The following is a 27,307-nucleotide window of genomic DNA, read 5'->3' on the forward strand; positions in this document are numbered from 1 at the left end:
CTTATTGAAAGCAGAGGTTTGACAGAAAACAAGAAATAAAAAATTGCTATTGATAGCACACAAATAAGAAAAATTGTTCTATCCAGCCAATTAGTCCAGGTTAAAGGCATCCCTGAGTACACACTGAAAATACTAAGCCTTTCAAAAATTATTTCTGAAAAGTCATATAGCGTAGCAAGTATAGCCTCAAACATCAATAAAGGGAAGAAGAGCAGTTTATTAAACAAGGAGTGTAATTTCAAGCATATTCTGTAATGTGAAAGAACAGAACAGTTGCTGAGGGGAAAAAGAAAATAAATGAAAAAAACCAAACCCAAAACACTCCTCTAAACATTCAAAGGATAATAAAACGATAAGCAATAAGCAGCATGGGTTGATAAGGAACATGTCGTGCCAAGGAAACGTGATTGCTTTTTTGATAGAACTGCAGAAATCCTGGATGAAAGATACACAGCATGATTTTAATAAAGGATTTAATACAGTGTCTCACTAAATCTCCCAAAATGAATTCAAATTGTTTTGGACGTAAGCACTGTCATGTAAATTGAAAACAGGTTGAAGGATCACAAACCCTGGCTGATAAGAAACAGCAGCAGATTGCACTAAGTTGTGGGGAAGTATGCAGTGGGTCTACTGCAAGGTATGAAGTTGTTTCTTGTTTTAATAACTTCATTAATAAGCTGGAAGAAAAGGTAAACAGCATGTAAATGAGCTCTGCAGATGAAACTGCAGTTGGAGTAACATTAAAGTGGAAGAAAATAACAAACTAAGGTCTAACTTTAAAAAAAAAAAAGAAAAAGTAAAAAGATACTGCATTGGAGGAGGGACAGCCCACAACAGAAAAACAAGTATCCTGTACAGGCAAAGCAATGGCCTACACTTACCCTTAGGAACGAAGGGCAGCATACATATGGGCTTTGGAGTGCCCTTCACTGGACACGAGAGCTAATGTATGTTTGAGCTGCGTGTTTAGTAGTTTAATGTGACACAGGAAGGGAGAAAATCCTCTGTGCATGCAGGAAACTTAAGGTTTTAAGTGTTTACAATTAAATACATTTTAGCGTTCCAAACTAGAGAAAAATCTTGAGATGCACACAAGAGGGAGAGATGGGACCACAATGCTGGGAGATAACAACAGGAGCTAGGGAGAAATCACCTAAAGTTGTCTGCTCCATTGCCTCAAGGGAGGAGGCAGCCTCTACACTGTAGGCTCTCACTCACCCTTTTATTCCTTAAGCTGTTCTTTTCCTCATATTCTCTCAAGAAAATCCCTTCTTCCTCACTCATGACCTTTTTTTTCTGTCGGACTTCTTGACTTGTCTCTCTCTTTATCCTTCACAGAGTCTTCCTCAGCTCCCTTTCCCCTCATTTTCTTCATTTCTCTTTATAGCTGCACCGGCTGCTTCAAACCAACAACTGAGATGCCATTCGACCGCCTCTGCCACTCTGCGATATATGTTATCGCCCAGTCTGGGCTGGACTGCGGGTGGGGTTGGAGGATGTGCTGCTATGCTGGGCCGTCCAGGCCATCCCCAGCACAGCAGTGCTTCCAAAACTTTTTGGATCTACAGACTACTGCCGACACTTGGGAATTTCCCAGCACAGTTTCAGCTGGAAATGGTGGAGCTTGCATTCTTCCATCAGGTTCTCCACACCAGCTGTGAAACCTTTACTGTGGCCTCACAGATCTTCTTTAGTTCACGGAACACAACTTCGAAGTCACCATAGTTCAGGTCTTAATTTCCCTTGAACTTTAGTTTTGCATTAAATAACCAACTAGGGCAAGTAGTGACTAACTGGAGCAATGTTCCTGGTGATTATCTGTATCACAAGGGCAGTCTGACGTGAAGCTCTGAATACTAGTTTGTTCTTTTTAGGATTTATGGCTCCAGTCTACATGAGTTGAAATAATCAAACTTGGAGATGAAGAAGGCGGCCATTTTTCTGCATGGGGACAGTAAAAGGACTCTGATAAATATAGGAAAAAAATTTTTTTATAAAGCAGCTAGCAAAAAACCCCCCCAAATCCCCCAAAAAACAACAAGCAAAAAAAAAAATCTAAGAATTCTCTGAAATGTAATGATCAAAAGAATTTCACCATGGTGGACACTTTAGAAAAATCACTGTTAGGTTGAAAGCTGACACCAGCTACCATTTTCAAAGTCTGTAAATGTTTAACCTGTGTCCATAAGACTCTTACTGCCCTTCTACATTTCTTACTGATTACAGAGTTAAAATCAAAGTTAAAAGGTAAAGAAAAAAAGAAGTCTTTGCATCTCACCTCTAGTATTGTAGTTTATTGAGACCTTTTATCTGTTTGAACACTTTCTGCACTGAAACTTGTGAAGATGATCACAGGTAAAAGAGATGATGCTAACATGAGAGACTGGAATAGAATGATTTCATGAGGATGGACATGACTCATGCGGCTTCACCATCACTGTCTTAATCTATGGTCTGTCAAAGATACTCACTAATAATACTCTTTCCCACAGCTCCGCATTATATAAATATAACTTATTCCCCAAATAATACACCTTAAAAAAAGAATTGATGACTTCTCTCTTCAACAATCGATGTTGTTAGATAGTCTATATATTGTTCTGCCTTTTGGATAAAATAGGACAGAAAAGCAGAAATGCAAGCAGCAACCACATTTTAGTTTTCCATGCAATACAGATCACTTGTCTTTGTATTATAGTAATAGAAGGGTTGCGGGTACTTATATTTCAAAACAAGGATAACTGAAACAACAAATCTACTTGGACTATGTGATATGAACACTGATGCTTACCCTTTAAAACAGAACTCAAACTTCAGTAAAAGAGAAAGGTTAAAAGGAAAAGTATTATAATTTAAAATGTGAAACTAGAGAGGAATAGCAATCTATACTCAGGAGCCATCATAAGCTTTCCTAAAGGACGTCAGTAAGCGCAGAATCAGAATAGTAATTACAAGGAATTCCCAATTTTATCATTACGCTTTGAATTCCTTTTTGAATTTCAATTTCAAACTTTTTAATGTTTATTTATTATTACAGAGCCTGACCCAGCCATATAAGCAACTGAATTCAACAACAAAAGTCCTTCCATTGATTACGGGTTTTTGGTTTGTCTGAAATAAAAATCCCAGTGATACCACATCACAGAAATTATGTTCTCTCTGATCTCAGATTTTTGTGGCAAGGTAATACACATCAAAACCCAGTCAGATGTAAGAAGACAGCGTAAACAAATCAGTCTTTTTTCTCTGGGAGAAAAGTTGTCCTATTACATTTGTCTAAACAAGAAAGGAGAATGGAGTGTAAGGGAGCTGAGCACACCATAGTTTAAAACCAAAAAAGAAAAGTTATTTCTGGAAATAAACTCTTTTTCTTCCTCATTGATGAACTGTTGAATATGAACCCTGAGGAGAGGTAAAAAGGACAGCAATAATCCCTTCCTGCTGCAACACAGTAACATGTTCAGGGTAAGAATATCACTTATTCAAATAATGAATATTGGATATGTCAGAAAAACAACACTGCAGGCATTGAAAGCCTATTGATTTCTTTATCATAGTTGAAATATCGTAGAACACCAACAAAAAAGAATGAATGTATTTGGAAACCTTTCAAATTTCATAATTTTATACTTTTTTTTCATGTAAGAACATGTTTATTGGTTTTCCTTTTATAGATTTTGGCTGCAAAAACTTCTCTGAATTTTAGTTCCCTCATCTAACAGAGAAAAATGCCTTTTTTTTTTTAATGTGTTATAAATGTCTGCTTGTGGTTTGTGAGACTATTTCTAGGCTGATGCATGAATTGGTAGAAAAACTGTCAAAACATGTAGAACTCCTTTAGAAGAGAAGCACACTAAGAGTTGTGAAAGCCTGAATGAACTGGAGGCTGTATCAGAATATGACAGAGTAGGAGCTTTATCCTAAAGGAAGATCTTATCATAAGAAGTACCAAAATTATTTGATAGACATAGGACATGTGCACCACCACCCAAAAAAACCCCCCAACAAACCTCCTTCCCCCCCCAAAAAAAAACCAAACCCAAAAAAACAAAAAAACCAAACCAAAACTCAGAAATTATATGGACTGCAACAACATTTCAATTAAATATGTGAGACCAAAGAAACTGGGAAAACGCAACCTTCAGACAATAACTTTCAGCATCTAACAGGGCAGCAATAGTAAACAGGACTATCATAATGGCAAATTAAGTGTTTTTAAAGCCAGCAAAAGAGGACCTTTATAGACTGGCAGAATTAGGTAATTATGGTGAGGTGCAGATACACTAACTCTACACAAAACTACGTCTCAATGAGATAAGAAACCTCTAGGAACTATCATTCCTCTGATTCTCTTTGATGTAAATGTTTTAGCAAGACAAAACCCCAGAAGAACACCTCCATCATGCCTATATAAATACAACAAGCTCCTCCATTCAAGGCAGGGTGGTTATATGGCTGCAAGCTACAAAATCCAATTTTTTTGCATGTGCTGTAACAAGCCAAATACTTAATGAAATAAGAGAAATGTGATAAAATGTAAGCAGAAAATAATAATTTACAAGACTTTTTTTTGTGTTTACAAATCAATTTTCTCTATTATAAAGCAGGTGAAATGCTGACAGTGGAAAACCTATGCATGACTCGGTTCTTATCTCACCATTAAAGGATCAGTGACGTAAACCAAACACTGCTTAACCCTCTTCTTCGTGATCCATATTTCTTGCAGAAGTAAGCAGAAGGGAAATATGTCTGCTAACTGCTGTCTGGTCTTTCCATATAAAAGCCAGAAGCAATATTCCTTAGCATCCTTTAAGAACAAGCAGTGAATTTATCATATCTGTTTGTAATGCCCTTTGGGACTCTTCAGGAAGAAAGGCGCAGTAAATGTAAGCTCATTATCATCATTAAGTCCTTTTATACACCAGCTGAGCTCAGAAGAAACAAATGGGAGAAAAATAGATGGAAAAAAAAAAGTTAAATATATTTACCATTCTCTTCTTTTCCTGGTGGGTTTTGGTGTGGTGGTTTTCTGTTTGTTTTGTTGTTGTTGTTTTCCATTCATATATACCTTTATTAGATAAAACTTGTTATTTATTAGGAAGTCTTAAAATTATCTTGATCATTTAACTCCATGACACTTACATGGCTAAGGAAGAAGAAAATGGCTTGACTTACGTTAAGGGACATTCAACACAGCAGTTTCTAACTTACTACACTTGTTCTCATAAGCTTAGAAACGCCTTAAGGTTCCCACAATCACAACTCACCTACACGTGTGAGACACTGGTGCCAGGAAAAGGAAAAGCTTTCCGTTTGTCCTGTTTGCGTGTTTTCTGGGCAACCGTCACAGCCAGGGGAATGGCACTACACCTAGGTTTGAATGCGACAGGACTCACTAGTTTTATCCATTGAAAGGTCGCAGTTTTGATTCTAAATAATTTTCTAAGCTCCTAGGGTAGATGTGTGTGAGCGGCACCTCCAGACAGCAATTTACACCACATGCTGGACATTAATATCAGATAAATGACCTCAGGAAGGCACTTTTCTCTCTCTGTTGGCGGCAGGGTCAGCCTAGTGAGTACCTTCACGTAAAGCCTACCTTTCTGCCAGCTACTGTGTTTTTACACATAAACAATAATTGACAATTCATACAAAAAGTGTCCTTTTGACACTACAACTTGATTCAACCCTATTGAGAAAAAGTGGTACTAATCTTGTCTCTGTTACCGCAGCTGATAGATTGGGTTTATGCGTGTATGTGATGTGTATTTTCTATTACTGTAGATTTACACGGTTTTCTTTGTTGATCATTAATACAAAAAAGACGGGGCCTCAACCTGCAAGAACATCCCCTCTACTTGGGATCTCAAGACTTTAAAAACTGGCCCACAAGAGAAGAATTTACAGGACTATTAGATCTGCTGTCCTGATTTCAGTCGCTAAAATGGTAGCTTTGGTAGTTATGACTAAATTTCTGATCTTTATATCAAGTGGGTTAAGTTTGACGGAGGGAAAGAATGCTTCTCAAAATGCTTTATAGGAAAAGTTTAACACTTTTAACCCTGTTGGGAACAAGCTACGCTAAAACTTTTAAAAATGGAAACAAGGACAATAGAGAATCCTTAAAGCTACTTACAGTGAGATATTTATTGTATCCAACTTTGGCAAGCTAAGAAGTCACTTGAATTAAATCAGAGAAACAAGAAGAGCTGTGAAGTTTATCTGACTGTACAAAGCCATACACAAAGGTTCAGAACAGGAAAGAAACGGAGACCTGCCTCTCCGGGCACCGAGTAGCTGCGGGGGTGATGTTTTGAACACCATCTCCTTCAACGGCAACCCTGTGCTTCATTTTGCGCTCTCACACGGGAACACCCCTTTCTCCCCCCAGCTGGGCCCTCTGGCCCTACAGCAAGGGGCCCTCACGGGCTCGTCTGCACCCAGATGCCGGCAGCTTCCCCCATCACCTCTCACCCTCCGTTCCCATCGCCCGGGATTCGTGCCGGGACGCGAGACTCCCCGTACCGGAGCAGGGCGCTTCGCTCGACTATCGCTCTGCCGGGCTGCGCTGCCACCTGCGAGCCGAGGCAGGCAGCCAGACCCTGAGACCGGGGCGCTGGCAGCAGCCGGCGGAGAGCCGGCAGGCTGCAGAGACGCCCGGGGACGGCGGGCCCCGTCTGCGCGGGCGCCGGCAGCGGGGAAGCGGCTTCTGCCGGCGCATCCCCGCACGCAGAGGCTGCGGGAAGGCGGGCGCGGAGGGCAGGGCTCGCCGGGCCCCGCAACCCCCTCCTCCCCCGCCGCCCGGCTCCCCCGGCGGGCGGGCGGCGCCTGGGCCTCGGCCGGGCGGTAGATCGGCCCCGCAGCGCCGCCGGGCGGCGCTTGCGCACTGCGGGCCGCCGCGCTCCTCGCCCGCCTCCCCGGCGCGCCCCCGGGAGCCGCGGCGGAGCTGAGCTGAGCTGAGCTGAGCCGCGCCGGGCTGAGCGGGGCCGGAGGCACGGGGAGCCGGGAGCAGGAGCGGAGCCCGCTGCACACCAGCTCCTCTCTGCCCGGGCGGCCGCGGCTGCCGCCCCGCTTCTCCTGCAGCCCGCGCGGCTCGGGGAGGCAGGAGCAGCCCCGAGGGGTCGGTCCCGGGGCTGCGCCCGCCCGGTGCCCGCAGCAACTTTGCCGCCCCGGCCGTTCTTCGCCGCGGTGCGAGCGTTTAGGCGGCGCGGTGATTAATCCCGGCAAGAGTTTTGCAAAGCTCTTAAACACCCTAAGCTGCGCGCAGCAACCTGTTTTCTCCGAGGTTGCTGGAGAGGAGGAATTAGTGTTTGCGATTATCCGGAGAGGGGAGGTGTTTTCCACAAGGGACCTTTGCTCACCAATAAAACCACCAACTGCCCGCAGCGGCGGGAGGATGTAAATAGGCAGCACGAGGCCGGTGCGACTGCTGGCGAGCAGGCAGCGGTCCCGGGAAAGGGCGGAGCGCCGGAGGGGGGTCCTCCCGGCGCTGCACTTGCTACATTAACTCGGCGCGTCGGAGACGGCGACACAACTTTCCGGGTCTGCCCCGGGAGGCGGCAAGAAGAGCCTCCCAGCTGCTCCGCTCGCCGGGTGCCCAGCGCCGGCCGCTTCCCGCGGCGGACCCCGGCGGCAGCGGGACCCGCGCACCAGCAGCGGCGTCGCGGCTGCCCCCTCCCCGGCGAGGCAGGCTGTCCCCGGGAGCCGGGCGGGCATGTCTACCGCTCCCAGCCCCGCCGAGCGGGGCGGCCGTCGCCTCTGAAGGGGAGCGGGCGACCCCCGCCGCCTCCCGGCCATGCAGCCCCTCCGCGCTCCCCTCGCCCTCCTCTGCCAGGTGCTGGGCGCCTGGGCTGCCTGCGCCCTGGCCCCCGCCGCGGCCGCCGGGCTGCCGGCGCCCCCGCAGCGCGCCCGCTCGCCGACAGCCCCGACGCCTCTCGCCCCGGGCTGGCGGGCGTCCGCGACTCTCCCCGGGCGCGGAGCCCTCCGCCGCGGGGTCGACGCCGCGCCCGGCGGAGCGGCGGGGCCGGGAGGCAGCTGCGCGCCCCGCGGGGCGGCGGGGGCCGGGCGGCGGCGGCGGGCGCGGAGCAGCGAGCGCGGAGCCGGCGCGGCGGCGGGGAGGGGCGCGGCGGGCGGCCCCCGCTGGCTGGCCCTGAACGGCTCGGCCGGCGGCGAGGGCAGCGCCGGGGGCCGCGGCAACACCACGGGGCGCCGCGCCCGCCTCCGCAACCCCTTCTACCCGCTGACCGAGGAGTCGTACGGCGCCTACGCCGTCATGTGCCTCTCCGTGGTGATCTTCGGCATCGGCATCATGGGCAACATGGCAGTGATGTGCATCGTCTGCCACAACTACTACATGCGGAGCATCTCCAACTCCCTGCTGGCCAACCTGGCCTTCTGGGACTTCCTCATCGTCTTCTTCTGCCTGCCGCTGGTCATCTTCCAGGAGCTCACCAAGAAGTGGCTCCTAGAAGACTTCTCCTGCAAAATCGTCCCGTACATCGAGGTAATAGCGGTGGGTAGGGACGCGCGGGTCCGTCCGCCTCCGTGCAGCCCCCGGGCGGCCTGGCTGCGCCCGCCCGCCCGCCCGCCTGAGGGGACGCGGGCCCCCGACCAGTTCCCGCCGCGGTGCTTCTCTGCCGTTGGCCCTGGGTGCGTGCGGGGCCAGCGCCGCCCGCGTTCATTGCTGCCGGCCCGGGGGCGGCCCGGGCGGCGTGATCCGGGTTTGCCGGGCACTGCTGAGGCAGAGCCGGGTGCCGTCCGGCCCCGCAGTGACAGGAGGAGGCTGTGGCCGCATCGGGTCCGGCAGCGCCGGGGTTTCTGGTTTAGCCTCAGGCCAAGCGCGCCAGCTCTTCCTTCCACTCGCGCGAGTTCTGCCAAACTTTCCTTACTCCTTGTCATCTTGAAAGGCGAAGAATCATCTCAGAATTAATTTCAAGTTTTTTTGGTTTAGGTCTGTTTTCGTAAAGTGAAGTGAGTCAGGAAAGCGGATGGAGGGGGTGACTGGGGATAGGTTGTAAGGAGGTGATTGTAAAAAGAACCATCAATGGGATGTGTGTGCTTTAATTTATACTTGAGCGTTCAAATCTGACATTTACTTATTTAGCTTATCTTAAAAAATAATGAAAAAAAATTACCCCAGCTCCACTTAAATCACAGCTTCTTGGCAGTTGTTCAGAGGCTCTGTCAAAGAAGCTCCCAGCCAGCTGGCCAGAGTCCTGCCAGCAGCATTCAGGTTGTCCGCTTTATTTATTTACTGGAACTGAACACTGAGGCTTGTTGGTAGGGTGGTAGCCTGTCATTCTGGCTGGCTCTGCTGTATTCCCAAAACCTTATGTTCGACATTATTCTGTAAATGAAAGCTGAGGAAATAACTGTTGGTTCTCTTGTCCTACGAATGAGATATTAGGGAAAAAACCTAAACAAAACCCAACACCCCCCCCCCAAACCAAAACCCAACTTGTTATTAATACACAGAATATCAGTTTCAACAGCACATTGGTACACAGTAATACCTAATTAACTGTCAACCGATATTTTTAAGAAAGTGTTTAGAAAGGTGTGTGACGCGTCGCCACTAAATTGTCATTACTTCTTTTGCATGTGATAGACTTCATTACTGGTGGTGTTGGACAAAGGGTGGAGCTGTGCTACGCTTAGATGAATTCAAGGCCAGCAGTATACCACTACATTTGAAAAACTCAAGAGTACACTTAATCAATTTGCATTTAATAAGACATGAAGGAGTAAATATGTATTTGTTGAGAAAGTGATAGTAGTAGGAGCTTTTAAAATTTCTGAATTGGGTTCTGGGGCTAATAAATAAAATAAGTAGTACTGTTTCAGCTAAAGTGTGACCATTTCAGTTAAAGTAGATACTGTAGTTTAAGTGTTTCAGGACTTTCCTATAGTGACATTTCACGCTTCCTAACCTTTTTTTTTTTTGCATCCACATACGAAATAGAAATAATTCTTTGTAATGCTCATTCTAATTAAAGATCAGTAATTGAAATGATTTGCATTGCCGCGCTGTTATTCAAAATTAGTTGTTTATGCTGTGCAGCTTTGGGCACTAAAGAGTTTGTCAAACTGAAAGTATTTTAGCTGAAAGGTAGTTGCTGAAATTCAAAACTGTAATCTTGGAAAACATTCAGCTGCTGCTATCGCCCCTTTATACTTTAATGACACCTTTTTTTGTTCACTTTATAGTTCTGTAGATGTCTAAAGTTGAAGTCTTATTCAAGAACTGGCACCAATCCAGTCGTGATGAACCAGTAGCATGGTGTCTGTCTTAGGCTTAATTATTACTGGGGTCTAAAAGTGAAACATTCTCCTTGTCCCTGAGGAAATTTAATTAATTTACATCTAAGGTACAGATCTAAAAAGATGTACCCTTGGGGTTGTGTATTGCTCCCAGAATTGTATATTTCATTCAGTAGTCGTTAAATATAATACTCATGTATGTAAAGTATATTCATTACCCTGGGAGCAATAAGTGATAGGCTGGATTTCCCCCTCAGTAACCTGTAGCCATGAGTGGCAGATACTGAACACCAGTAGTGGCTTGTGACTCTCCACAGCTCACCTCGAGCTTGGCAAGAAGGACTCTGTCCTGCAAGTCAGGATTTGACCCTGCTGAGACGGAGAAGGCAGTTAGAGCAAAGGTTCACCACTTTCCAAGTGTTGTTCTAACCTCACAGGTGTAACACAGTGACACTGACACCACCAGGAGCAATGCAGATGTGGAGCATGCCGTGAAATCTGCCCCGTGAGCAGCTGCTGCTCCGTGCTCTCTCAAGGATTGTTCGCAGCAGTGCGCTCACCTGACAGCTGAACAACGCTGTCTTCTCCTGTGTTGTAACTCACCTGGGCAGGCTCATCCTCTTCTCACACAGTGGGAGAAGGATGAAGTCTTCTTAGCTCCTTGAGAGGAAAGTTGTAGACAGCTATCTTCAGCAGAGATTTCCAGACCTTCATGGAATACGAATAGAAGCATCTTCCTGAAGATGGACAAATTTTATGCTGTTTGTGTTTTCTGTAAGTTAGCCCAGCATTTTGTTCTCTTAAGTATCTCCTCGTTCCATGCTTTGCAGCTCTTTTTTGCATGCCAGTTCTCCTAATACACTGTTTAGGGAGCTGCGCATCTCACCCAGAGTCGTAGATCCAGAAATATCTCACTGACAAACATCAAAGGCCCTTATTGGACCGAGCCCTCTGTTATACCAGCTTGTACTTCCACAACTAGGGAACAGGGGATGTCTGATTATCCAGAGCAAGTGGTATGGTGATCACAGCATTTTAACATAACTCAAGAATGCTTTGTATTGTGTTTGAAGGTTTCAAGTGATCCCAGTGAGGAACCTTGAGTTTTCTTAGTTTAGCCTCTTGTGGCCAATTGTTTTTTATTTGTGCTGTTTAATGGGTATTGCGTAGAATTTCAACAAAGCATCTGTTGCCAGTGATAATACACATGCACACAGTCTGGGGAAAATGTTTTACGATATCTTAAAGCACATTTGTATAGGTAAGTGTTGAGCTTCCAGCAGTGGAAGGTCTTCACAGTATTTAATTTAAAGGGCAGTTTTCCCATACCTAATAAAGATCTGCTGTGACCAAGTACATAAAGCAGTCATTTCAGCCATATATTGTATCACAGTTTGGTCGCTTCTAACTACCTTTTAAAACTGTGTCATGGCTATGCTTGCATAAGGAATGCTGTACGTGAACGAGAAGAAACTGAGTAAATTAATTCTGTGCTTCTCACAGGTTTTTAGGTGATGAGAGTAAAACTGCTGGAGAACAAAGTTAGAAATACAGACGGTTAGTACAAGTGGGTGAAAATGTCTCCGCCAAGAACTTCACTTGACCCTGTTGATGGCACTGTCCTGGAGGAGCAGTTTTGAATGCACTGAGAGGGAACTGAGAAGGGAATTGGAACAACTGGGGCAGCCACTCTGCCCATAAGGACGTGTGGAGATGTGCTTCTCCTTTGCAGTTTTAATCTTCAGCAGTTCTTAAAATTTTGTCACTTTTCTGCAGATGGTTCAGAGGTCTAGCTTTAGGAATGCATGTCTGAAGTATTGACCTGCACACTGTGTTAATGTTGTCTTCCATACACTTTTCTCAGTATTGCTCGGAATCAGGAGATATAGGGTAAACGACAATACAAAGACAATGACTTTGGCTAATTCCTGTTCCAGAAGCCCTGCCAATGTGGAACTCTTTCTTTTTGTGTAAGTACACCCAGTCTTTTCAGCAAAAGGACTAGGGAAAAAAAAAAAGAAAAAAAAAACAGAGTACAGAACAATATAGTTTCAGTTCCTCTACTCACAGATTTATGCTAGGCCTTAATACAAAGAAGTGTGGGTGTAGACAAAATCAGTAGTTTTACTGCTGATATTTATTATTTATAAATATGATATTTATTATTGTTTATATTTCACAGCTGTTAAATGTAACAGTCCTGTGAAGCAGCATTTTTCTTTTTTATTTTAATGCTGGAAGCCAGTAGTAAGTTGTTTAAGGCCCGGAGCAGCTTGCTCAAGGTGACAGATGGTTTGCATCAACTAGGACTAGAAACTGTCTTTTGGGCTTTAAAAGGAAGCTTACCTGAGTTGTGTGCATCCTGCTCTTGGAGTTTATGCTAGAAGCTTGATGAGTTTGAGAGAGGTCATTGGAAGCAGGCATCATTCTCTCTGCTGGCAGATTGGAGTAAGGATTTAGAACTGGGGAAGGGTCTACAACGAGGATTTACAGAGGCTGATTTACTGTCTTGTGCAGTCCAGTGCAGAGCAAGAAGTTTCTGAGGCCAGTGATGGTACTCAGCCCTGCGCTCGGTGCTAATAAACGTGAGCCCCTTTGCCTTTCTCATACCCCTCACGAAGAAGCAAAAGACAAAGTGTGTGGTGTCCTCATCTGGACCATACCATGCAGAGGAGACTGGCTTGACTCTGGAGTAGGTTGATAGTGAAAGCCTCTAAAATCTGATGCCCAGGCTCTGCTTGTGCTTTTGGCAATCGATTTGTGGCATCACTCCTGTTTCTGGCGGGTACCTTCCAGCTCAGGAAAGCTATCACAATTAGTATTCTTAGTGGAAAGCATAAGGATAGATTTGGCCTGGAATACAAATTACTGTCTTTCCCTGGAGCTGACCCTCCAGGGCAGGCTGAGGTGAGGCTTTTTCCCCTTTCTCTCTTATACTTGGTAGAGGCAAGTGAGAGCCACAAAGAAAGTGGCTGTTCCCTGCCTGTTCCAGAGCTGTCCTTATTTTAAGTTTCACTTCAGGGAAGCAAATGCATTTTTTATGGCAGTTTATAAAAGCTGTGTATTATCTGTCTTTTCTGTGTCTTTTGTTGTGCGGCATCTTCTTTATGTATCTTCTTTGACTGTAGTCAGAGCTAGACTCCTGAACCTCCAGTAAGTCCTCTGGGTCATAGACAAAGATCTTCAGAGAGGTTTGCAGTTTCAAAGCTCCATACTGAGCGTTTTCTAGGACAATGGCTACATGTGTCTTTTAGCGGAAGATCTTCAGCATTTATCACACAATAAATAATTATTTAATACACAAGTGTTAATATCTCTCTGCCCTTTAGGTATTAAAGGCATCATGATAGTAACTGCCACGGTGGCTGTCCTGTCAATTTTTCTTTCCTCTGCAAACCCTGTCCTTAGGGGCTTATAAGTTGTCCATAAAAATTTGCTTTTGGCTTAAACTTTACATGTGGTATTTCAGCATGGAAATGAATTTGTGTCAGACTGGGTTTAAAATTGGGTCAGTAATATTTAAGTTACATATGTGTGGAGAGAAGAAGGCAGCATCTGCTGTCCCGGCACCATTAACTCCGAGCACTGGAATGTCATTTCTCCATATGACAAGATTTTTCCTGCAAAGGAGGAAGAGGCAGATTTTTAGCAGCAGTTCCATGTTGTTAATAGTAAGAATTAGTGCAGGAGTCCCTTGTGTACCACCATGAGAACTTGATCCTCAGTGGTGAATGGTGCTCATTTCTTTGTTTAAAAAAAAAAAAAAGAAAAAGTAAATTTAATTTACTTCTATGGTAGCATGGTAGATTGCAAATAGGAAAATGAACAAAAATTAAATCGTTTTGTGATTTTTCCAACCCTCTGGATAAGCATGTGGTGTACTGAGTATTTCCAGTGCCCTGATGGTCTGGTTGCCTTTCTCTTCCAACAGAATTCAAGAGCAGCTCTTGGAACTGGGTTCTGATTCTGAACACTGTTACTCTTAGGATATACAGAAGGATAAGAAACACACAGAGAACATGTGCTTTATGTCTCCCTGATATGAATATTCATAGTACTACAAAGGAAACAACCGTATTGTACCCATTGTTCCACGTGTGTAGGACATCTCCATGATAGTTGTTTCCAGAATTACCATCTTGTCTTTCAGATAAATAAGGTGGCATATATTTTCATTCAGTACTCTTAAGCTACTTGCTAATGTTGGAGGGGTAACCTGGCCCCAGTACTCTTTAGCTACTGAATTACTTCTGCCACACCCCAGTAGTGTTTTGACTATTTGAGTGACCCTTACCTATTTTAAAGCATAAACCCATTAATATTTAATAGCTCTTCATGTAAGAAATATAGAAATACTATATTTATGTATTTTTGTTCTTTTGTAGTAATGATGTTCTTTTTTTCTTTTGTGGGTTTTATTTTTAATTGAAAGAACAGAAACCAGAAATCTATATAATCTTAAACAATTAAATAATTGTTTGTAATAGGATGGCCTTTTATTTCGCAGTTGTCCAGTTTTATTACTGGACTCTGTACTGTAAGTGTAGAGTAGCACAAAAAAATAATATTGCAGTCTGTACTAACTTTGTTTATTAGGCAAAACTGACAAGTTTGCAGGAGCCACCATGGTATTTTGCATTAACATGCTCTAAAGCTATGAAGTTTAATGTGGATATATAACAGCCATAATAAAATGATAGACTGTAGTGGCTTGGGGAAAAACATTAGTCGTTTATAACAGGAGTGCATATAAAGAGTCTACAGAGTGTCACTGAGAGCTCAGAAATGGCTTGTTTAACTTGTGGTCGTCAAACTTTTCTGTAGTTCAGCGTTCCTTTTACAGCGGGGAAATGTTTCACATACCCATCCTGCCTTGTAACAAAGAAAGGAAGAGTGCCTTGTAGTTTAAGAAACATTGTGTTCGTGTTATCAACATAAAATTCTGTCTTAGAAAAATCCATCAGCCACTTCTTATAACTCCTGTATTTTATTTTGTTTCATATAAACTCAGCCTCTGTTGTTTCCTCTCACTTCTGAATCAGAAGACGTGCTCCAGAACACAGTGCTTTAGATGATTAATGGTCCTTCTCATTTCCAGCCTCAAGTTGCTCATGGCTGGTTGATTCCCATTCTATTATGTTCACTGTCCTTCAACTTAAGTAACTTTTGTATCTCCAGATAGACTTATTTGTAGATAGCAGCAATATCACTTCTTGGTCTTCATCTTACCAGACTGAGTGACCCAACCTCTCTTTTATATTCACTCACAGAATTTGGTCTTTGACCTTTTCACCCAAGTCACCTTTTCCGATGTCATGTTTTCATTACCTTTATCTGCTCAAACAGGTATTAGTGAGAGAGAATGCAGAGTCTTAGTTCCACTGGCATTGCTCACCCACCTACATCTACACTGCTTCCCTGGCCAGCCAGGGGCTCTGCTCCTAGAGGCCAGGTCCAAGAGCTGTGGGACCACAGCCAGGAGAAGTAGGACAGGCTGGGGAAGGCCTGGGAACATTTTGGTAATTGTTAAAGTTCGTGAAAGGGGAATGGGTATGTTGAAAAGATGGAGAGGAGAACTGATGCAATTAACCTGAGCGTTTCATGAGTTTACTGTTGTTCTCTGTGGCCTCAGTTGACTAACAGCCGGTAAGCTAATGACCAAAGGTTTATGCAGTGTCTGGAAGGAGCATCATGGTGCCCACTAACATCCCTGTCAATACTTTTAAAGGAGCAACAGTATTAAAAGACCCTCTTGTAACAATAATGTCTTCTTTTGTGTGTGTATGCTGTAGCTGGTAATCCCTTAAACAGCAGTTCTCTGCCCAAATTTTGTGGGACGAGGTTACTTCACCACCTCTTTAAATCAGATCGGTGGTCATTCAGTTAGAAACTTGGGGACTTTTCTGATCTCATCTAGTAAGAGAAAGATGTAAACTGGTGTCATCCTGAATCTGTAGAGACTGAAGGAGAATCTTCATAGGGACCATATGGAAATAAATCAGACAACTAAGTGACAATCAAAAACTACTGAGCCTGACTCGCCCTTGGCTTGCCTCATTTCCTGCTGGGTTGTTGAAATTAAGACTGCAACAGCATATCAGCATATCAGAAACTCAGCTGTTACAAGAAGAGCACCATTAAACTCCATGCAACTTCACGCTACTTTAGGATTTGTTAATTGTCCTTTACCTACTCCCCATCAAATGAACTATCTTCATTCTGTGGTTATTTCAGGGCAATGTAACAAATTAAAAAGGAAACTTCTCTGCCTTCTTCCACATTTTCAGCTTAACCCTAATTATTAGTATGACTGATATGAAGAAACACCCCTAAAGTGAAACTGTGAACATGCACAATGCATGTCCCAGTTCTCGCCCACGTAGGTTGTGAGCAGCGCCCATTGATTTTCCTGGCTATTACTCATAGTCTGCAACGTGGGGTATTAAATTGCTATATTGCCTTTAAGCAAGTCAGCTGGAGCGAATCCCTGTTCATCTGCTTGGGAGTGTTTGTGTTTTGCAAGCTTTTCCATGGCATCACTGACTCTGTCAATCTACAGAAAATAGGAAACCATTGCCTCTTCCAGAGAACCACTAGCTTTGTTTAGCTTGTTTCATCAGTGAATCCACGGGAGAGTTTTCAGAGCTGACTTCCACTGTTCTTCGTTGCCTCTTGCTCTATTTCACTGTCTTAAACCTCCAAGTTGTTGGTCAATTAATGTGACAGGAACCCCGTAGGTTACATTTGTTCATGGTAGACATGTCTTCTTTCATTAGTCCAGCCTTAACAGCTGCAGAGTTTTAATGTCTTAGCTACTGTATAACAGCCTGTTTGCAATGAAATGCTGAAGCAATAAAAGCGTCTGCACTGGGGACGGGGGAGAGGCTCCTGTAAGAGCTGAGAGGGAAAATGTTAATGTACAAAACCTCAGATTTTCTTATCTTCTGCTGATTTTTGTTTCAATCCGTATTCATTCCTGAGTCTCAGTTGTTTCCCTGTCTCCCGTAATTGTAGTGAGCTGAGTCCTGACCCTTTTGTTATTCATGTTGGATGTTCTGGCTAAAGGTTTTGCTGTCACTCTAAGGAATTTGAAGACTGCACACACATTTAAATGTTTTGGAAACAAAGTCTTGAATTTAAAAATCTAAGTCTCAACAGTGATACATGAAAAATATCTTTCATTAGCTAAGTTTATCACTGTTCATTAAGATTTCCCTCTAACTGTAATTTTTAATTGTTTTTATTTTTTTGCTGTATTTACCAAGCTTTCTTTGAATCTTGTCAGACAGTTTATCTTCCTAAATCAATAGGTTTGCCTATTAAAAATGTTTATGGTACTGCTTTGTCATCATTAAATATTCCTGCAAGTTAATTAGTAAGAGATTGCATCTTACTCATCCCATCTTTTAGGAAGCTGCTTCAAAGAGTTCCCCAACTAAGCCAATGCCTGACAGTTCTAATCCCAAGCGCCTAATATTTTCCAGTGATATTCAATTTTAGCAATCTCATATGGCCATTAAATATTGAAGGCCAAAATTAATGATACATTTCTATAATTGTGCATAATTGTACTATTTATCTTTGCAGAACTTTTTACAAGAGATGCATAAACAGGAATATTTCAAAATTATGGTGGAAATTAGAAAGTATTTTTTAAAATTAACTATATGAAATTTAAATATATCATTGCACATCAAATTTGGGTAAGCAAAATTATAGTGAACGGCCTAATATTACCCTAGATGTCCCAATTAATTGCATAGACACGTGGTTTATTTGTGATGAAAGTAAGAATTCTTTACATTTATTAGGAATATTATTTAACAGTTTCTTTTCTTTTGCATCAACACATTTTCAGCATAACACAAGCATGCAAACCCAAGAAAATAAATTAATTAGAATGCAACAGGGCACCTAATCTTTCTCCAATTGAAGTTAATGGGAGTTCTGCTTTGAATTTGAACTGAAGTTGAATTTATTGGAAATAGGATTAGGCCAAAATGTATATAGTCTTCCTGCAAATTTCTTTTTAGGAAATTTAATTATAAACAGGATAAAATGATAGGAAATTATGTTTCATGACAATACGAGATTTCTATTCATGCATAGAATTATGGTTATTAAAGCTAGAGGACATATGCATTGCTCTGTATTTGCTCCTTTCAGTATATAATTGAGAGCTCTGTCCAATCCATGTTTAAATCTTCTTTAAAACAATTAAACTTCTGCCATTTCTCCTGGCCTGCAGTGTATTCTGCCACAGGATGTTTCCTATGAAATTAAGCCTAGATTTTTTTCTAAATGAAATGTTGAAGATATAGATTATTAAAGCCTAACTATTCCAGTGAAGGTGGCTATGGAAGCCCAAAGATTTCAGATACGGTCTCTTTGAACTCACAGTGCGGGGTGATTTTATGTGCCTACATCGCATCAAAATTTCACTTAAAAGCCTAAGTCCACAAAAACAATTGTTGGACGCTGCTGCATTCAGTAGATGCCTAATCCGCCAGGTTCCTAAATTTTGTAGACATGGAAGGTTTCAATGTTATGATCCCCTGCATGCTTGATGAACATGTGGTGTGGGCATAAGTTCATACTTCTGCTGAAGGAAGACTCTCCGATCTCTCCCCTTTTGGACTTAAATTCCAACCTCAGTGGTGGAACTGATCTTTCTGAAAAACACCCCTTAGAAAAATGGAGGGGGGAGGAAGGGGTTTAGTTTTGCATGTTGGTCAGTTGCCCAATGTTTTTCCACTCAGTGTTGCACAGATGCGTGCATGGGCCTCCAGGAGAGGATGACACAAGCCGAAGTAAATATTTGTAGGCAGGAAAACAGAAGGTCGTACTCTTTTGGGATGCATGCTGGGTAGCAGTTCAGCAAACACTGGAAGCTGAGTTCTGCCTGTGATGCTTCTTTTGATGATGCTCAGCACCATGGAGCTTAATTGTTTCCTACACTGATACCCCTAAACTAGGTGTCCCTTTGCCTTTGCCAGTCAAGGAGCTAGACTTGACTGGTGTTTCAGAGTACAAATTGAGCTCTCTTTAACTATGAAAGAGTATAAACCTTTTCCAGCTCGATGGTAAAAGCTGTTCCAATGTACAAAAAATTAATTTGCTCTTCAGCCCGAGCGAGTTCAGGCCTTCATCTTCTGTCTCTTAAGAAGATTGCCATCATCAGGGGACATGGGGATTTTTGAAGGAGATTAATTTTTCCCTCTCTCCACTGAATAATGGACTGTACCCTTGTGGCTGTCCTTTTTTTTTTTTCCCCCCTTTTTTTCTTTATTTTTAGTTTTTCCCCCCCCCAACAGCACCTGTATTAACTCGCATCCCCTTTTCTCCTTCCCAGGTAGCCTCTCTTGGAGTCACCACGTTCACACTGTGCGCCCTCTGCATCGACCGATTTCGTGCCGCCACCAACGTGCAGATGTATTACGAGATGATCGAAAACTGCACCTCGACGACGGCCAAGCTGGCCGTCATCTGGGTGGGCGCGCTGCTGCTGGCCCTGCCCGAGGTGGTGCTGCGCCAGCTGGCAAAGGAGGACCCCGAATACAGCGGCAGCCCGCCGGGGGACCGGTGCGTGGTGAAGATATCCACCACGCTACCTGACACCATCTACGTGTTAGCTCTCACTTACGATGGGGCAAGACTCTGGTGGTACTTCGGCTGCTATTTTTGTTTGCCTACCCTTTTCACTATTACCTGCTCGCTGGTAACAGCGAGGAAAATCAGGAGGGCTGAGAAGGCTTGCACGAGGGGGAACAAGCGACAAATTCAGCTGGAAAGTCAGATGAACTGCACAGTGGTGGCTTTGACCATTTTATATGGGTTTTGCATCATTCCCGAAAACATTTGCAACATTGTGACTGCCTACATGTCCACAGGGGTGTCTCGGCAGACTATGGACCTCCTCCATCTCATTAGTCAGTTCCTTTTGTTCTTTAAGTCCTGTGTTACCCCAGTCCTCCTTTTCTGTCTCTGTAAACCTTTCAGCCGGGCCTTTATGGAGTGTTGCTGTTGCTGCTGCGATGAATGCATCCAGAAGTCCTCAACAGTGACGAGTGACGACAACGACAATGAGTACACCACAGAACTGGAGCTCTCCCCTTTCAGTACCATCCGTCGCGAAATGTCCACTTTTGCCTCTGTGGGGACTCACTGTTAATTGACCTTAGGACTTTATTTCCTGTATCTTTTTATTTTTTTTTTTTTTAATGCTTACTTTTCTTCTTGAAGCAAAATGCAAGAAAAAAAAAAAGATTATTGAAAACTACTCTGGAAACCAATTTGCATATTAACAGTTGTGCTTTAGAAAATAATTTGTTTGGTTATTAAAATGAAAGAAAGAGAAGGAGAGCCAGCACTCAGTTTTAAATCATGATATTTTGTATGGTGCTAGGATTTTATTGTTTGGGGAGGAGAATCCATATCAATCCACTTTTATTTAATGCCATAGTATTTTTTTGATAATCACTGTAAAATGATTATATAGACATTGTGGGTTTTGCAAGATGTTTCATGTAAAAGATGTGGTGGAAAGTATTTGAAGATAGTTTTAATCCAATTACTGTAAACTATTGTGAGAGGACTTGGACTTCAGAAAATTTGTAAAGTAGCATAAAAATAAATGAGGTTTTATTCTTTAACTTCATTGTCAATCTGCATTTAACAAGGGCACCTACAAGTAGTATTAAATTCCTTTAATAAGTAAAAAAAAATCTTTGCATAAAATAATTTAAATGGCCATATTTAATTTACCATACATGTACTTACCCTTGGAGGCTATAATTACAGTGTCTAAGGAAGATGGTTATAATGCTATTAGATTTACATGAGTGTGGGGGGTTTTTAATGTACATTACAAAGGTTCAGTGTGCCTCATTGAAAATTTCCTTCTTAACCTACAGGTATACAAAACCTGAGTTATTTTCTACTTCTTACAAAGAAAGATTTGCTTTCCCACTAAAGTTTGTCTTGTGTGGTTTCAAAATCAAGTTTCTTTCCAATATGTTATTGGTTTTACATTGAGCTTCTGTCCCCAATCTCTGTATATATAGCTCCTACTGGCTTCAGGGAGAGTCCCATTGCAGAGCGAGGCATTCTTTTGCCAGAGGTTTGCTGACAATAAATGTGGGGGACTGAAACATGTGGAGAGTTAATTCCTTCTTTTTTAAAAGGTATAAACACACTTGGACGCTTGGGGCTTGACCCGGAGCCCGTTGCAGTCAATGGAAAGATTTCCATCAATTTCAGAGGGCTTTGGATCAGACTGGCATCTCCTATTTATTCTGGGATATGTAGCACGAATATTAATCACGGGGGCTCTGTATACCGATTATAAATCATGCTGCTCTCACAGAGACTGCTATTCACTAGCAGCTCACAGCGCTGAAGCTGTTTTTGAGAACCACAGTGTGTTTTGGTGACGGCTTCTTGCTGTCCGCAGAGTTATTAAAATGATGAGGGTATGTCAAGGCTGCCAGCAACAGCGCAATACAGTAAAATCTAAGGTTGTTATAAGCGAGCCGGGTTGGAGACTGGGAAGTGCCTGTCTGTACCAGCAGAGCTTATTTGCCCCACTTCTTGGCTGAAGTAGACAGGCTGTTCTTGGCAGGCAGGCCAGCTCATATTTACACTGGGCAGCGGGCTGAAGTGTAGACACATGCTAAGGATCTGAATTCATTATAATTAGCTTATATTTTAATACTAATTAAATAAATAATACAATTGCAATAGTATGTGCAGAAGTAAAATTCCATGCATTTGTCCTTTGAAATTAACAATGACTGTAACTGATGTAGTCTTACTTCCCGATACCTGCCTCTAAATATGTTAAAGAACTTGCTGTAATTTCTGGAAAGGAGTCTATGTTTAGTAAATTTAAACTTAATATGTTTAATCTTTGTATCTACTTGGGCGAGCAGCATTTCTTCTTTTTCTTTACCATTTTAACCCATAACAAGTTCAACTGAAAAGCAGTTGAAATTAATTAACCTGAATATGAATCCAAATATATATATATATATGCGCGCACTTGAATTCTTTTCCTGATTTTTGATTCAGACATTGGACCCTAGCAAAGGAATTTACTTTAAGCACAGGCCTAAATTTAAATATGTGTTTCTGTTTAGGACTTGCTAAAGTACCTAAGTTTTTAAAATAATTCTGTAAGATGGTCAATCACTTCTGAAGACGGGGGAACTGTCCCTTCTTTATAAACCCTTCATTGACTTCACATTGCTTGATTACATTCAATAAACTATGAAAGGTATTAAAGAGAAAAGATAAAAACAAAATCTCCTTACTGTGGTGCCTGTGTCTCCTCAAATACATATTCCCATCGTTACACTTGGATTTGTACTATTCTTCTTTTTTAGGTGCCAGTATTTATAAAGAATGGGAATAAAACCTCCCTTTTTTGTTCCTTCATCGTGTTGCTTCCTGACTTGTTTCTCTCAGCTGTCTTTTCAGTCCCAGCATGAGGAGTGGCTCAAGGACCTGAGAAAGGAACAGCAGAATGGGTGGAAGCAGTTGTTTTTTTTTTTTTTTTTTAAAGAAGGAAATATAGAAATTACTTGGAATTATTAAACGGTGACATTTCACTAATTTGGGTGCAAGACTACACTGGGGCAGAAAAAGTCCCCAGTTGCCTTGGGCGTGAGGTGCTTCCAGCTTTCCAGTCTGCAGCGGATATGCCAAGGTACGCTCTTTGCTCCCAGGTTAAGTGCTCTGTGTCCAAGTGGTGCAGTTTGCTTTTCTATTGAAACATTTCCACAATGTGTGTATGCTAATCTAACTGGGGAAAAAAACATACCAGCAAAAAAGAGATTAAAAAAGTTACGGGAGAAGGTAGAATTTGAAGCTCAGTAATGCTGTGTTTGGAAATAACCCTCCTGCTTGTGTGGTGGAGCATTCTCCAGCCTGGTGTTCAGTGGGGCTTCTTTGTACCCAGTGTAACCTTGCCTTTGCTGCTGCTGAAAGAGCTTTTTTCACAGTTCCTTCTCCCCCTTGCCTTGGACCTCCATAGCAATTGGACATGCAAGACACCCTTTTATCCTGATTTGTTCTCTAAATTGGTTAAACAAGTCCCACATCAGCAGGTTTTCATTGTTGCAGCCATTCTGATGCAGGTGTGGCTTGTTAATGTATTTAAGTGTCATGGTAAGTGATTTCTTCTGTTAAAGGTGGGGTACTGCATTGCTTGTCTTCCTACTTTTGGGATTGATGCTCTGAACTCTTGAAATTTTCCTGGTGTTTACTTTTCTTACTTTCTTTAGTAGTCTTAGAAGCTATTTCTGACTGTTCTGAATCTAGTTCCGTAAGACCTTTGTCTGTTAACAAGAAGGCATTTAATGGACTGATGAATGAAGATTTGGAAATGTTTATGGCAAGAATTTAATTCTTTTGTATAAAATAGAGAAATATGCAGAGCATGGTGATCAACGTAAAAGAAGAGGGATGGAATGGAAACTCAGATTGTGAGGTTGGAAAGCCTCATACCTCTCAGGTATGTAAACCTTTAATACATTAACACTTATCATCCTAGCCCTGGTTCTATTAAGAAATTAAAACCCATAAAACTCTAGTATGAGTTCCAGTATCTCCTGTGAGATCATGTTTCATGACCTGTATCAAAAATAGGATCTTTGTGTAGGCCAAAGTACAAATGATAAATTATTGAAAAATGCTGGTCAGTTAAATCTCTTATTTTACCCCTTCCAAGATAAATTCCTGCATCCAACCTTAAATAACTCCTACCCTTAAATGATCTCAGAGAGTTGCTCAGCTCCTGTTCTGTCATTGGGATCCAAATGTAAGCTTCTACAGCTGCTGCTCCAGCAGCTCTGGGAATGGCTCCTAAAGACAATGGAGAGTTTTCCAAACACGTTGTCGTGCATCTTTTCATAAGAAATTGTATGATGTTATGCTACATGGTGAGACTGTCATATTGTGCTCAGGGCACTCAGGCAAACTAGATTCTATGAAATGTGAGTTGCTATTGAAACTCTGAGTAGCTTCTCCAAATTCATTAAACAACAAGAGTATTCAAAACCTCTCCTAGGATCTGTGAGCCATTGTCTTAGGCACAGTAAAAATACATGCAACTTGCCCTATGTGCGCCTAAGTGCTGTTGATGTTCTCAAATACAGCGCTGAGCTGCTTCTGGGCTTTTTTTGCCAAGTGATATTAACAAAACTCACAAGCCACTTTTGTCGTGCCCTTGTTACCGTGTTGGAATTAAGACTGAAAGCAAAACCTGCTCAAAATGAGTCTGTCCTCTGGGCCCAGCCTTGCATGTGTATGGAGAGCACATCTAAGGTGGCTGCAGACTGCCAGTAGATACAGGCTTAGCATAGCAGCAGCAGCGTATATATGTTTTTGCATGTTCTGATGAATCGAAAATTTAGGTTCTGTTATTTCTAGGGTGGAAGAGATAGATTCAAAGTCCTGCTTTGCTTAATTTATAGCCGAGATTTGAATTTGGTGGTTCAAGATTCTATCAGAAAGGCATAACCACTGTGGTGATAGATATGCTGGTGAGGAGGTTTTTACCTCTCCTGTTGTAGTTGTTCCAATGTTTTTGGTAGTTAAATATTGAAGTAGGGACTTCAGCCCCAGTACCAACACTGCTGACCTAAGCCACTGTGCTGTAGAAACAATCTCTTGTGTTCACTCTCTGGTCCATTAAATGTTTCGAAGGGGAACAGCTACTGTCAGAGAAGCGGAGAAACCATGACTCAAGAGTAGCCGGCAGGTTGGCTGCCGAAGTGCTCAGGTGAGAAATGAGCAGTTTTCAAGTGCCTGCGCTAATGCAGACATTTGAACCCAAGCCTGTTTTGGAATGTGTATGCTACCCAGGGCCTTGTTGATTCTTCTCTGGTAGAAACTTGTGGATTTTTGTGGCTCCTGGATGGGGAACTCCCCACCTAACTGAGCAAATTGTCTGTTTCAGGTGACTAATGGGAGAGTAGTCACAGTGGGTGAGCTTAAGCAGAAGGAAATCTGATGCCTTGTTCTGCATTTCTCTCTTGCCCAGATCTTCTCCACCTGTTAGTTTCTGAGGGTCTTTCTTCAGATAAGGATATTTTGCAGGCAGTGTGGCAGCACTCCTGAAAGTTAAGCAGGGCAACGCTGGGCAGATGCCCTCATACACACCTTTGAGACTCTAGGCTGCAATCCCTCTGCCTCAGGAAGATGATAGCACATATGGATGAGGTTGTGTATTACCTTCATTCTGGATGGGAGAACGTATGAAGTGAACTGCCTGCAGGAAGCTGGCTCACCTCAACTCCATAAGAACCTAGACCTAATGCTTTGCCCAGCTTACAAAGGTAAACTGGGTCCTTGAAGTAGATCTTCCATGTCCTAGCTTCTTATGTCTTCATCCTGAGAATATCCTTCTTTTGCAGGCTAGAAATATAATAAGTGACAAGTAAGGTCCATTTTCCTAATAACACTGAGAAATGTGATTAGGAGGAGTTATATCAGGCATTTTCTGTGATAATGCCTCTTTTTTTCTTCTTTCCAACCTTTCTTTTTCATAGGATTGTTTAGGTTGGAAAAGACCTTTAAGATCTTCGAGTCCAACTGTAAACCTAACACTGCCAAGTCCGCCACTAAACCATGTCCCTAAGCACCACATCTTTTCCCTGAAAACCTCAGCCAAAGTCAATGTCAGCAGATGATGTGAATCATTAAAACTTACAGTATCCTACCTGCACTTGTTCATATTTCAGGAACCGTATTTTTTCACTACTGTTTTGTATTTGATGGAGTCATTTAATACCTATGCTTAGCAGATGTCAGAGTTTCAAAGGCTGGGTATGTTTTGTAGTGAATAAGAAACAATGAAAAAAGACACGGACTGAGACGCTCCAGAACACCCAGACATCTTTGCTATAGAAACACTGACTCATGCTGAGGGCTAGAGGCTCATCAAACAACCGGGAGGAGACCTGTGTTTAACCATGTCCTGCATTTAACCCCTGAAATCCAGGCTACTTGCTTTCCCTGTGATACAATTTGGTAGGTTTAATTTTTGATTTTTAGGCAATAAAAGTGGGGACAAAGACTCCTTGGCATTTTCAACATGTCCATGACAGCACTGAGAGCTGGTGTCTCCTGCTGGTGACGCATTCCCTATGTCATGTCACCTGGAGTGCCAGGATCCATATACCTGGAGCTGTCCTGGCCTTTTTCAAAAATGAGGTCCAAGACTTCTGTCTTCGTGCACTTTAGCTTTAGTTTTGCATCACAGCTTCTTACTACCAAAAAGTAGAAGACATTATCCTAAATGAAATGTTTGTGGGGTTTTTCTTCTACTAGAAATTTGGCCTTTCAGAATTACAGAACTCTCAGTTTACAGTGTTTAATAAAAGTGCTTGTTGCAGGATTATTAATTAAGGTAGTAGATCAGTTATGGCTAAAGGGAAAGCTTTTATTTTGCTTCATGGCTTTTTATTTTTTATCCTTTATTTTTATGTGATTACAAAGTTAATGCTTTGTTTGTTGTTTGTTTTTTGGGGGGTTTTGTTTGTTGGTTTGTCTTGGGGTTTTTTCCCCTGAAAATGCAAAAAAACCACAAGCACTCATTCTTTTGCTAGTTAGAGAAATTCCATCCTTGGCTTACATCAAGTATCTTCATTTACATTCACAGTGAATTAAGGCCATTGTTCTTTGAGAAAGAAGCCAAAATACTCACATTAGAAACATGGTCATGGCTAACTTGATCTTGAAGAGATTAGATTTGAATAAACTTTAAAGGCTGGGATGGTAATGTAAAGCGAGAACTATATTTTTTTAATAATTATGGCCTTGCCAGCCTAATCTTTTTAAAAAGATGGGAGATACATACAGTTCAACAATAGCTTGTGGTTGAATTTCATAACTGGTCACAAGGGGCTCCAGCATACATATAGTCTGGAATAACATGATTTAATAGCAGCTGTATATGCATGTGATAATCCTTACTGAAGACAATACAACTATTTATGTGAAGAAATAGATTTTAGCCTGTTAGCTATTATAACAGAGAACT

General features: G+C 42.5%; 1 protein-coding gene and 1 long non-coding RNA gene across 2 annotated transcripts; one reads left to right on the plus strand and one right to left on the minus strand.

The window, feature by feature from the left end:
• Nucleotides 1-200: 200 nt before the first annotated feature.
• LOC129215822 (uncharacterized) lies at nucleotides 201-6,797 on the minus strand. Its single transcript, XR_008580105.1, has 3 exons — nucleotides 6,529-6,797; nucleotides 4,992-5,071; nucleotides 201-1,944 (listed from the first exon to the last, which is right to left on the minus strand). It is a non-coding gene; the product is annotated as an uncharacterized LOC129215822 (long non-coding RNA).
• Nucleotides 6,798-7,003: 206 nt separating this feature from the next.
• Nucleotides 7,004-20,893, plus strand: GPR37 (G protein-coupled receptor 37). The gene is made up of 2 exons (XM_054813646.1): nucleotides 7,004-8,506; nucleotides 19,616-20,893. The coding sequence occupies exons 1-2, from the start codon at nucleotides 7,799-7,801 to the stop codon at nucleotides 20,432-20,434; spliced, it is 1,527 nt and encodes a 508-aa protein (XP_054669621.1). The 5' UTR covers nucleotides 7,004-7,798; the 3' UTR covers nucleotides 20,435-20,893.
• Nucleotides 20,894-27,307: the final 6,414 nt, after the last annotated feature.

This window comes from Grus americana, chromosome 1, assembly GCF_028858705.1.
Source record: "Grus americana isolate bGruAme1 chromosome 1, bGruAme1.mat, whole genome shotgun sequence".
Taxonomy (NCBI): Eukaryota; Metazoa; Chordata; class Aves; order Gruiformes; family Gruidae; genus Grus; species Grus americana.